At 33.8% G+C, this 12,982-nt stretch overlaps 1 protein-coding gene across 1 annotated transcript; it reads left to right on the top strand.

Annotated features, from left to right (window-relative positions):
• Positions 1–31: 31 nt before the first annotated feature.
• On the top strand, positions 32–12,868 carry PCOAH_00016030 (Uncharacterized protein; the record flags this gene model as incomplete). Its single annotated transcript, XM_020058412.1, has 2 exons — positions 32–170; positions 408–12,868. The coding sequence occupies 2 exons, from the start codon at positions 32–34 to the stop codon at positions 12,866–12,868; spliced, it is 12,600 nt and encodes a 4,199-aa protein (XP_019914130.1).
• Between the last annotated feature and the right edge of the window lie 114 nt (positions 12,869–12,982).

Genomic DNA, 12,982 nt, shown 5'->3' with positions numbered 1-12,982 from the left:
CAGAATAATGCTGTAACGCAGGGAAGACAGAATGGGGAATTGCAAATCGTATTCCGCAAACTTCAAAGTTTATAAAAACAACACAAACGAACAGTATGAAAATTTAATATGTCACCTTGTGAAGCAGGATAACCTTAGCTTCTGCCAGAAGGCCTTCGTCATATATGAATGTAATTGCAAAATTTTTTTATGATCGCAGTGTGTAGAACGAGTTTAATAACGCCAACACTTGGCGGCGCATGTGCACATATATGTATATATCTATATCTGTATCTATATATATATATGCATGCATGTTTGTGTGCATATGCTAATACCTGCGTGTGCATTGGTATGTATATATCTTAACACAATCGAGCCTGTTTCTTTCTCACGTGTATGCCCTTCCCCCTCCCCCCTCTGTGTAGTCTTAAAGAGGAAGCCCGAAAGTAAAGATGAGTGCGTGTACTATATGGCGCAATGCGCCAACAGGAAGAAGGTGAAAAGTGCATTGGCATACGTAAGCGAAGAGTACAACATAGATATTCTGAATTTTCTATTGAAGTTATTCAAAAAAATGAACAATGAGTACTACACCAATAGGAGTAATTTTTACTTCAGCAGTTATTATAATTACTTTCTGCGGGATGAGTCAAAATTTGCCAACTTTTACGAACAAATGAGCATAATACAGAGCATATATAATTTTGTGCGTCTAAAATATATTCTTGAGAATATTTGTCTTCATGTCTACTTTGAAGATTTGGATAACTCCAGTGAGTTTTATCAAATAAATGACAACGTTGTGAAAAAAACTTTTCACACCAATGAATTAGTGAAGGAAAAGTCAATTGAGTTATTTCACCTGAACAAAAAGCTACTCGGAAATTTATTAACAGAAAGAAAAAAAATGATGTATTCTGTAAAAAGGAGTTTTATAAACGTCGAAGATTTTTGTAGAAACGATTTAAGCTGCAACGCATTTGATGACTTCAAAATGGCGAATGTTATGTGTCTCTACATTTTGAACAATAATTATAAAATTAAGTCAATTCTGTATAATATATTTACCATTTTGTTTTTTATAAATAAGTTTGTTTCTATATACGGGTCGGAAAAGGGGGACGGCGCAGAAAAAGATGGTAAAAATGAACATGCAGGAGGGAAGCCCCCCTTTGATGATATGGTAAAGTACTCCTTGGAGCACAGAAACGTGTATGCGACGTACCTGTTCGTCTGTTTATGCCAAAGCTTTGATAAGAAAATTGACGAAGACGCCATCTTCAATGCGAACATTAATATAAATCAGAAGGACGTGACCTTCGTGAAATATGTCAACGAGTTTTTAGACATTTGCACCTACTCACAGAAAAAAAAAAATAAATTTTTTTCGCAAGAAAGTAAAGAAAAGAAAATCTACCACTGTTCCGTCAGAGGTATCAAAAATGCATACATGAATCATAACCTTGTAAATTCTCATTACATATGCCAGAAAAGGTACATAAAAAGTGTCTTAAATATTGGGAATAGTAATTATTTTATAAAAAACAATATGATTGTTTTTTGTTTTATTCTGTTTGAAAGTTCCCGCCCCGCCCTTTCCCGCACGAGTAGCAAAAAGAGCAACCTGGATCAGCAGGGTAATAAATCCTTTTTCGAAATTAATACCAGTTTGTTCCGGAAGGGGAGTCACGTGTATGAAGAAAAGGTAACCCTGCGGAGGAAGCTCTGGCGAAAGGTGATGAGGAGCATAAAGTTCAGGTACAGCAGTAAGAACAGCCATTACTACAATGTGGATGGCAGTGCGAATTGCGAGGAAAACGATAACTACAACGATAACGATAAGGATAACCAGAGTGACGATAAGTCCGAAGCGAAAACGGTCCATTCGCTCAACGTAGAATTGAAAAGAACCGATCACGTCGAGTTTGACCTGAACAACGTAGCCCTTTTTAGAATCGATTTGTACAACCTCAATTTGGAAAGTAAAGACAAATTTGAGGAAAACGTGCAGAATTACGTAAAATTGTACACCATCGAAAGGAGTAATAATAACAACCCCCGCTATGTGAGTAAAAAAATTGAAAGTCAAGTGGACCACGAGTTGGTACAGACGGTGAAGGAGAACATCGTGCATATAATTAGCGTTTTAAAAACCATGAAAAATAAAGAAATATGCTATATCTCTCCCGCCAATTATTACGATGAATCGGATGGTAAAATAAAGAAGGAGAAGAAAACATTCCCAAATGGAAGTGACACACGAGTGGAAAGCAATGACAATTCTAATCGGTCAAAAAGTACAGATAAAACTTTTAAAAAGGAAAGGGGGGAAGACGCTAATTTGTTGAACAAAAATTATGTCCATTTTGAATCCCAAAATTATATGAATGAAGAAAATAGCACTAGACATTTGAATGAATCCGAGGAGGGGAAAAAAGGGCCCTTCGGTTTTACAACACAAAATGAGCTCAAGAAACCGTTTTTCATTGGCGTACACGACACCTTCGTTCCGTTCGAAATGGACACACTGATTCTGAAAGGGACCAATTTGAATTGTGCACAGGAGGAAGTCATTAAAAAGGAGAAGAAACTCTACAACCAGGTGGTTAGCCACGCTAGGGCTATCACCAAGGGGCATGAACACGATGGAAAGGGAAGCGGAGAGTCAAGTGGAAAGTCAAGTGGAGAACTGTGCCAGAAAAAAGAGGAGATACTACGTGAAGATGATAATTTAAAACGGGGAAAACCTTTCTCTTGCGGAAAGCTGCAAAACGTTATGAAAAAAGAGAGAGAGGGGAAAATTTTCTTCATGCAAAATTCCCAGTCGGAAGGGAATACGAACTGTCCACACTTTGGCAAAACGTATAAACAGGAAAAATTGTCAACCTCATCGGAAGAACTCACAAATGGCAAAGTGGTGGAACCAATATTGAAAAGGAACAACATTGCAGATAATGCCAAACGTATTCATGTGACGTTGAACAAGTTGAATCGCACCATGAGGAAGAATGGCGACGTAGAGACAAACAGGAACAGCCCCAATAGGGATTTTTCGCCCCTGCATGAGGTCACACGAATAGGCAACAATGCTAAAGATGTGAAGTGTAACAATCGTGTAGAGAAACAAAAGGGAGATAAAATTAATAGGAAAAAAGAGCAAGTACAGAAGGATGATGAGGAAGATGAAGAAGAGGAAGAAGGACATCATTTGGGAAACCCCCCAATTGATGTGCCAAACTATGAAGAAGAAATATACCAAAATGATACCCCTGACTGTTTTAAAATATTTGTGCAACACAAACCGGTAGGGAAAATGAGCCCCTTTGTGAATCACAAATATGTAAACATCCATTTTGATATGTTTAAAATACACGGGGGGAGGAAGAAGTTACTCCTGAGTACATATGTGAGTGCAGGAGGGGCGATTCCCTACAAAATTACACTGAACAGGAATGAGAGATTTGAATATATGATGGATCTGCTATTTCTGCATTTAAATTACAATAGGCTGTACTTTATATACATTCCGAAGAAATATATATGCGGCAACAGCTGCCCAAGTGATTCCAAGGGGAAAAATTACCCTTTTCTGAATTCCATGTGTTGCAATTCTGATATAGTGCTAGACAATTTACGTATAACACCCGGTGAAAGTTTGAGAAATTCCCCAGTGGATGTGCACGTGCCTGCCTACTTCGAAAGGACCCATTTTGTGGAGGTCATTTTGCTTCTCCTCGTTGACATGGTAAAGACGTACAGCAAAATAAAGAAGCTGCAGTGCCATTTTGACAGCAAGTGTAAAGAATTTATAAAAAGTTTCTACCACTACTTTGTCTCAAAAATAAAAAAAGGAAACGGCATTTTTTGTAAAGAAAAAAAAACGAATATTTTATCAATTACTAGCGGTTTTCTCAAAAAAACAAGCGCAAAGAACTCAGATCAGGACAGTGTGCTCAGTAACGATTTAAACCTTTCCTCCATAAAACGTCGCTCATTTTTTAATGAGAGATACGCAACTGGGAAAGAGGGCAGCAATGTGGAGGCCAAGTCGCTGATCTTGAATGTGTCTTCCACGCTCCATTCGGAGCCCTGCACGAGTAACGTAGATGTGGGGAAGAACGTCCCCAACGGCAAAGCTGACAATACCAGTGCTAGTGGTGGTAACAACTGCAGTATGACGATTGCTGAGGAAGGGGCAGGCCTATTGAACAATTGCCACCTGCAAAGAATGAATGTAGAAAAAACCCTCGACATAGGATACAAATACAAAAATATATACATAAAAATAATCGACCTCAAGTTGTACGAATTCATCTCAAATTATGTGAACTACATAAGGGAAAACAGCAGCTACTATTACCTGAGCCCGTACTTATTTGTGTACAAATTCAGGGGCCTGTGCTTTTTGTGCATCCCCGTGTGTAGCAACTTCTATTTGATTTTCCACCTTTTCTTTTTCCATCTGCTCAATTGCTCAGATTTTTTTAACTACAAAATAAGCTTCAGCAGAGGTACGAATGAGGAGGAGCCTTCCAAAGGGAACTACATCGAGCACAGTAGTAACAACTTCCTGTATATTAATAACATAATAAGAATATTAAATGTGCACAAAAATAACAAAACGTATGTGAAGTACTGCTCCCTGGTGAAGGAGCCACAGAATAGTAGTGGCACTTGCCAGTACTACAAATGGAAGAAGAATAAAATAATTATCGACATTAGGAACTCTTTTTCGTCTCCGTATTTTATTCGCACGAAAAGTTTTATCAGTTTTATTGAGAGCACAAATTTACACATAAATCTGAAGAAGCTATACCTGAACAAGGATTACATGTTTTCTCTCAAATTGGACAAGAAGAATAAGCCCCCGGATGAGTGCTATTCCAACGCTAACGACATCATTTTTATGTTTAGCTATTATTTTAATATTTACACGTACTTTTATGGTGAGAAAAACAATAACCCAAGTAAGGAGCTGTTTCACTATAATAGGTATATTATCATTCCGTACTTCAAAGATGTGTACATACGGCGTCATAATTTACACATTTATTTGAAAATGCTGGAAGATGAACATACTAAAGACACGTTTAGTGACAAAACGTGCTTGGATGAAGATGAGAGGAGTAGTAGCGAAATGTACGATAAGGTCCAAAGCAATGATAAAGACTTAACCAAAGGGGAAGAGGAAAAGAAGGCATATAAATACTCCTTTATTTACAATTTGTATGAAAACTGTGGAGATATTTTTATAAATTATTTTTACCTTCTGTTGAATAAACTAATTCTAGAAATAGTGAACAAAATAAAATTAAATAATTTTTTAAGCATCAGAAACTTCCTACAATTATTAAACAAGTATGAAGTAAATTTTGACATATTTTTTTGGGTTCTCTATGACAATTATGTAAATATTTACAAAAAATATTGTGCTCACGCAGAATTGGTGAAATTTTTTAACAATAATCGAAGTGAGACCTGCGATTTTGATTATTTAAAAAAAATTAAATACAATTGTTGCAACAAGAAGAAGTTTTATGTGAGGAGAATTCTGGTATTTTCAGTATGTGTGTTGTTGTCCTTTATTTGTAAACGCATATTAGAATTCTTTGTGACAAATTTGAACTTCCCGTACGAAAGCGTACTCAGTGGCATTTGCCACTTCTTCTTTTCAAGCAGCAAACGGAGGGAGCCAAATGATGATTTACACTTGAATCTGCTCAAGTCGATTTATTTTAACTTATTTTTGTCACTCAGTTTTGTCCTACAGTACATTCCGCTAAACGTTCAGTACTTAAATTTGTTTAAAATTATAAGGAAGGTTAAAAAGTATAAGATTATTCTGGCCTTTTGTTTAAACTATATATGCGGAGTAAATTTTCCCTTTTATATCTTCCACGAGTTTCAGCATTTGCCCCAGAATTTGCTAAACGAATTCTTTTCTCTGGAGAAGGAAGACACGTCGATCTGCTCCTGGAGCCACGTTGAATTGAGTAACGCAAAGAATGCAAACGAATGTAAAGATAAAACCTGTTACGCTGAAAAGGAACACATCGAATGGGTGGATGAAAATGGCGATTCTAACATTCCTGACGATTCGTTACCCGTGTGCAAAAACAAGAAGATGAAGAAGAAAATTTTAAAGCGTTATCGTTACAAGGCTGAAAAGAAAAAAAAAAGGAATCTCGTAAATCTCATGATTAAAATGCATTTTAATGCCGGTCCACGGATATTTACATTTCATGACTTTACCCAAGCGTCAGACAACATTCTCACGTACTTTTCCAATAGGAACATTCACCATTTGAAGCAAAGCGGGATCGCCCATGGCGATTTGTTCGGCCTGATATATCCTCACTTTGTTAACTTCCTGTTCTCATTCTGTCAAAGGGGGAATTTCGACTTAAGCGAACTTCAAGGTGGACCAAGTGTAAATTATTCGAATGGCGAAATGGTAGCAACGGGTGAATTATTAAATGATGTCACTAAAAAAGTGTCAGCCTTTTGTCAAAATCCAAATGAGTATTTAAAAGAGCCAGGCGTGACGTTACACCGTTGTAACATGTCCAGCCTCAGCCTGCGTGCCGATTTTCCATTTTTTGGGGTGAATAAATTAATGGAAGAAAACATTTTCCACGTCCTTCTGAACATAATCGAAACACATTATTCTCACTTGCTAATCATTCTACCGATATTTATGAAGGAGAACTTTAACCTCCTAACGTATGATCTGAAAGTGTATCTAATAAATATATTTTTTTACATATTCATTAGAACGGATAAGTACAAAATATGCGACATGAATAATAAAAAAAGACAATTCACCAAAGAGGGTAAGAATGGCCCTGTTAAACAGAAGCAAAACAACACGTTGCCCGTTTGCCGCAGGAACGATGTGTCAAACGAAACGAGAGAAAAGGATTTTTTCCTCAACAACGCATTGGATTATTCGACAAGGAACTACTTAGAAATAATAAGAAGAGAAGGAAGGTATGCCCCAAGTGATAGTCCCAATATAGATGAGTACGAATATGGATGCAAAAAAGAAGCTGAAACGGGGAATGACGAAACTGAGTACGAAACTGAAAATAAAAAGGAGACAGAAAATGAAGCAGAAACGCAAACCGAAACTGATACCGACCTGGACGGAGTGAACAAAAATGCAAAGGAACATGCAATTTTTGAAAGGGAAGAAGGTTCGGTTGGAAATATGAAGGAAAAGATTAAAATGATCCTCCTAGATAATGATTACAACGTGTACTTAATAGAATTTTTCTTTAAAATTGTTTTGAGGATAATTCCATTTTTTAAACAGAAGAAGAAAAATAAACACCCAAGCTCAACCGAATCGACTATTATTTACAACGTTAAAATAATACTAAATTTTTTTAGATCATTTCAGAACGTCATTTTATCGATGAGAAATAATTTTCATGTATTTATTTATTACTTTTTCATAAAAGGTTATATATCACTTATTTTGTTGAACACACATAGAGCGCTGAAATGTTTTAAGAAAGTTTTTGTCCTCATCGTATTCTTTTTCGGAAACCCCATAAACTCCCTAAACAGTCACCCATTTTTAGTATACGTTACGTACATTTTGTATGTGTTAACAGTTTTATCCAAGCTGAACGTGGTAAATTTTCATGAACAGGTAAAGGAAGAGGAAAACAATATTATTACAGATGACACACATGAAAAGAGGCCGACCGATCAGAGTGATAGTGTCAACAATGAGGAGCAGTCAGGTAGTCACCCACAAGAAAAGAAAGAATCAGAAAAGCAGAACGAAGAAAGGGGGGAAAAAAACATGTCATTGGGGGAAGACAGTGCTCCACCCAGCAATGCGTGGCTGAAACAAAAATATGAAGTATGGATGTATTTGGAAATAATTCGCACCATTAAGAGAAATTACGTAAAATTTAACAACAACATATATTTAGTTCCTTTGAATTATTTATTTATAAACATGAAAAAACTTTTTAAGAAATATTTGGACGAATTGAAGGGGGGTCACAAATTTCAGAAAACGGATAAGGATAAAATGGACAAAAATTTAAAAAGAAAAAAGACAAGTATACCAAAGAAAGAAAAACTTGAGGATAATTGTTCATTAAAAGAAATAAATCTAAACGACAAACTGGAAGATAAGAGCTTTCTTATAAACATTAATAACAGCTTTGTGTCATTATACCCGACAGTTAAGAATGTGAGGGTTCCCAAGGTCTACCTGAAGGGAGACATTGATAAGTCATTTCCATCAACCGCAGATTTTGTGAAAAGGGCAAATGTGTCTGGGCAGAAGGCAAGCGCTGATGGCAAAAAAAAAGAAATCCAAGATGTTGACGAACCGAAGGATGTGAAACGTGATCACAAGGGAGGTGAACAAAGAATGGAAGCAAAAGATGCACCAAACGTGGCACCAAACGTGGCACCAAACGTGGCACCAAACGTGGAACAAACTGTGGAAGAGCAGCCAAATGTAAGGCAAAAGAAGGAAAAGAAAAATACACACATGAACGGGAATGATTTGCCAAGAGATGCTTCACCCCCGGAGAAGGAAGAAACCGTGAAGGACAAATGCGCGAAATCGGTTTACGCCCGCGTTGACAAAAAGGATACTAGCAATCTGTTATTGTACAACCTAATTTATATCAACAAAATGAACAGAAAGTTGAACAAGTGCAAATTTGTTTCCTTTAATTTTAAGTACGACGATTATAAAAAAGTAATATCAGATTATAGCAAGTATTACAAAATAATATTGGAAACTTTTAAGAGGAAATTGTGCGAATGTTACTATGCTTACACTTTTGGGAATAACGAAAATGGAAGCCTTGCTATTGGAACCCCGTCCTACCTAAAGTTGTCTCCAACTATTGGTTCGATGGGATATGATAAAAACAAGAAAAGCATAAAAAAGGGCACGGATTTTTGGTTTACCAATAATTTGCAACTAATACCAATTAAAGTAAAAAAAATGTGCATGAATGAAGGTATGATTTCGATAATTGACAAGAAGCATAACCTATACATTGGTGGTAGTAACACTTTTTTTGAAACTAGGAATAAATTAAATATTAAAGAGAAGAATACGAAATTAAAAAATAACGAAAAAAGGAAAGTAAAAAATAAACCAATAGGCAGTAATGAAAAAATAGAAATTGACAAATTCTTCACAAATTTAAGATTAAAAAAGATGAAAAAACAAGAAAAGAATTTTCTCGACTATAATAGTTCCTCTGGCGACAGTGACATTTTACTGTTTGGAAATCCATCGGGATATAATGAAATTACAAACAGTAAAATATCACTGCTTCATTGTGAGAAATTAATTGATTGTTACAAAAGTGTGGATCATAAAAGTGGGAGCCTATGCAACTGTACTATGTGTTGCGCGCCGCTAAATGTTATATCAGATAACTTCAGCTCTTGCGAAAGTGAAGTATGCTCTTCGTTTGATAGTGAAGATAGTGACGTCACCTATTTTAGAGTTAGTGATGTGGACGAAATAAATAAAAATATGAATATAAATATGCTGCTTAAGCGTGGTACAGATAAATCCTTTTATGTGAAAAAAAGAAATTATTATTTAAAAAAAATATCCATAGACAATTTTAACATTTATAACTCTATACTGTATTCATCGTCTTATGCAAATCAGTATTTAGCGTATGTTCTGCCCAACCATAGAAGTTCCACGAAAGTAGTGAAAAAATTTTTTAGACAAATTTCTAATGAACATTATAGCGAAAGGGTTAGCAATAATTTAAAATATGATCCAAATGAAACTGTAGACAGAGAGAAGATGAATTATGATGATTATAAATATTCAAAAAAGTACATGAAAGGACAAAGAAAAAAAAACTCTAGAGGAAACTGTAAAAAAATTGCAGCGTCAGCTAAGGGAAAAAGTGAAACGATATTGTTAGATAGCAATCTTAATAGCAACAAATTCATTTATAATTTTATTCATGATATAAAAAGTAGAGTAAAGTTTATTGATATTTACAATGGTGCAGATTTTGTAATTTCCATAAACAATTTTGGTCATGTGTATTCATGGGGAAACAACAAATATGGATGTTTAGGGACAGGTGATAGGATCAATAGATACGCGCCTACGTTAATTAACCCTGGCCATTTTTTTTTGTATGATTTTGAAAAGTTACAGATACACACGAATTATAAGACAGAAATAAAAATTAAGGGATCAGAAAAGATAAATAGCAAGTGCGGTGAAAATATTTTGTACAATTCGTTAATCCTAGAAACAATAAAAAAGAATATTTACAATAAAAATAAAAGTTCACAAAGTACTTTAAAGGAGAGCTCTGTAAAATGTAATGACAGTGATGGAAAGTTAGGCAATTCAAGCAATATGCTAAATGGAAATAAATGCAAAGATGAAGACTTTTTCACCCTAAAAACAAACAACATTTACACTTCAGAAAATATGTTTAATTTTGAAAATTTAGAAGTTAAAAATGTAGTTATAAGCGTACACAAAATATACGTCCCCGTTAGTTCTATATTCTGTGGAAATAATCATGTCTGCGCATATTCAAATGGATCTATATTTATGTGGGGAGAACAGAAGCTAGGTCAAACATCCGTTCCTTTCGAAAACATTTACTTTGATAGTTTTAACAAGTCGGAATTTTCGGATAGTGACTCAAATAATAACTATAAAAAAAAAAAAAAGGAGAAAAAGGAAAGTAACAAAAATAAAATGTCAGAACTTTTATCTTCTTCCGTATCTTCATCAACCACGGAAAGTTACTACTTTAATATGATAGACAAGAAGAAAATAGGAAATTTTAAAAATAAGTTTAACAAGGGTAAACTTTCGTTTTGCAAAAAAAAATTCAGTTTTAACGTAGAAAATCCCATTCAAAATAGTTTTAACATTACAAATAATGAGATACTACTCAACAACAGAAAATTAAAATTACACTCCAATTTAAACTCCATGAATAATATAAAAAGGAAAAAAATTAACAACAATTTAGTTCTCGTTCCAATTCAAGTCTGTATATTTAATTTATCATATAGAGTTAAAAAGAATGAAAATAATGCAAATAATAAAATAACCACTATAGATTCGATCGACGCTAAGGATAAATGCAGTGTAGAAAATTTAATAAATTTACATTGCAATTTACAAAATATGGAAAATGATGATGTAAATTGCAATGATAATAACAGAAACGTTAATAAAATGTCGGAAAAAAAAGTAGAAGCACAAAATGGCAATTTAAAAAGAAAAAACAGCTATATTAGGATATTTGAGTATCTGGAAACTTTTATAAAAGCAGAAGTAGTAAACATCTACATGAGTCTTTTTAGAAATGATATAAATATATACACCAATATCCCGAATAATATTGACATAAATCCTTATATTTATGGAATGAAGTTTTATGATTACAACTTTTACGATGAAAAGTATATGAATGTGCAAGACTACTATAATGAAACGCATAAGAGAAAGGAGTGTACACATAACAGTAATAAAAAGTTGAACGTTTCAAATGGAAATGATGAGAAGGGCACTGATAAAAAGGATTATGGCAAGTCGCTCAATTCACAAAAAAAAATGGACATTCTTAATGTTGATGATCCAAATAAATTTGTAAAATTAATGAAAGAAAACGAAACTATTAATCCACAGATTTACGAATATATCGAGAAAGAAGAAACTGTATGTATCAATATTAAACTAATCATCTTTTTATTTTTATTTGTAAAAAAAAAGTACATGACCATTTTCTTGAACAGTATTTTAATGGTATCCAATGTGTCATGTGGGGAGGCAAATACTGTAATAACGTGCTTTAAAAAAAGCATATATGATAAATATTACCAATATATAATGAAAAACATTACTTGCTCAGAGAATTATAAGCATATGGAAAGCGAGAAAATGAAGTCAAAAATGAGTACGAACTTTTCTGAATGTTATTTGAGCTCAGCAAGTGAATCAAGCGATTTCATATACAGAAATGATATATATGACATTAAAAATTACACCAGTGCAATTGTAAATTGGGGAGATAAATCATTTGATGAATTTAAACTCATGAATTCAACCTATTCGTGTTCCGACACATCACGTTTATATCGTATGATAGAAGAAATACTGGCACACTATATGTGCATCTATGTCTGCGGCAGGGATACAAACAATAACTTATGCGTAAATAACATTAACCAAAGTGTGTACACCTTTACCAGAATCACTAATAACTTTTTTTACTACAATTTTAATAATTTTTTATTTTTGTACAAGTACAATTATTACCTATATTATATACACAAGAATAACGTTCATATAAGTCATAATAACGATACGATGCATATACAGAATAATCCCCTTACGACTTTTAAAAATAGATTTAACACATTTGCAAATAAGGAAAATAATACAAGTATAACAAATTCGAAAGCTCAAGGTATTTCTCCAAACCAGTTTATAATAATAAAAAAAATTGTCTGTAGCAACACTGTAACGTGTGTGGTTGACATACACAATAATATATACATGGCAGGGGACCTGAAATACTATTTTCCTAATTATTTTCAACACATGGCCTATGGATCATCACCTTTTATTAAAATTAATTTGAATAATACAAAAACCATAAAGAACATATCAATTAATGAAAATAATATATTTCTGATTTATGATGACAATTCTTTAAAAATATTAGGTTATAATGATTACATTGATTTTTTCAAATATAACCACCCTGTATTTTTTACTAATAAGCATAACAAGAAGCACCCTTACAATATGCTAACAATACAGAATTCCGATTTTTTAGTAAAACAAGTAAGTGTTTGCAATTTTTTAATTTTTTGGAACTTTATAACAACTTGATGTTTTATCCAAATGTACACATTTTTATTCTAAACTATTTGGTAAAAATAACTTATACGTGTGTAAATGCACTCCCCCTTTTCTTTCTTTATAGGTGCACGCTGGAAATAATTG

This window comes from Plasmodium coatneyi, chromosome 7 (genome assembly GCF_001680005.1).
Source record: "Plasmodium coatneyi strain Hackeri chromosome 7, complete sequence".
Taxonomy (NCBI): domain Eukaryota; phylum Apicomplexa; class Aconoidasida; order Haemosporida; family Plasmodiidae; genus Plasmodium; species Plasmodium coatneyi.
Note: the sequence above shows the minus strand (reverse complement) of the source record. Positions and strands in the feature narration are given on the sequence as shown.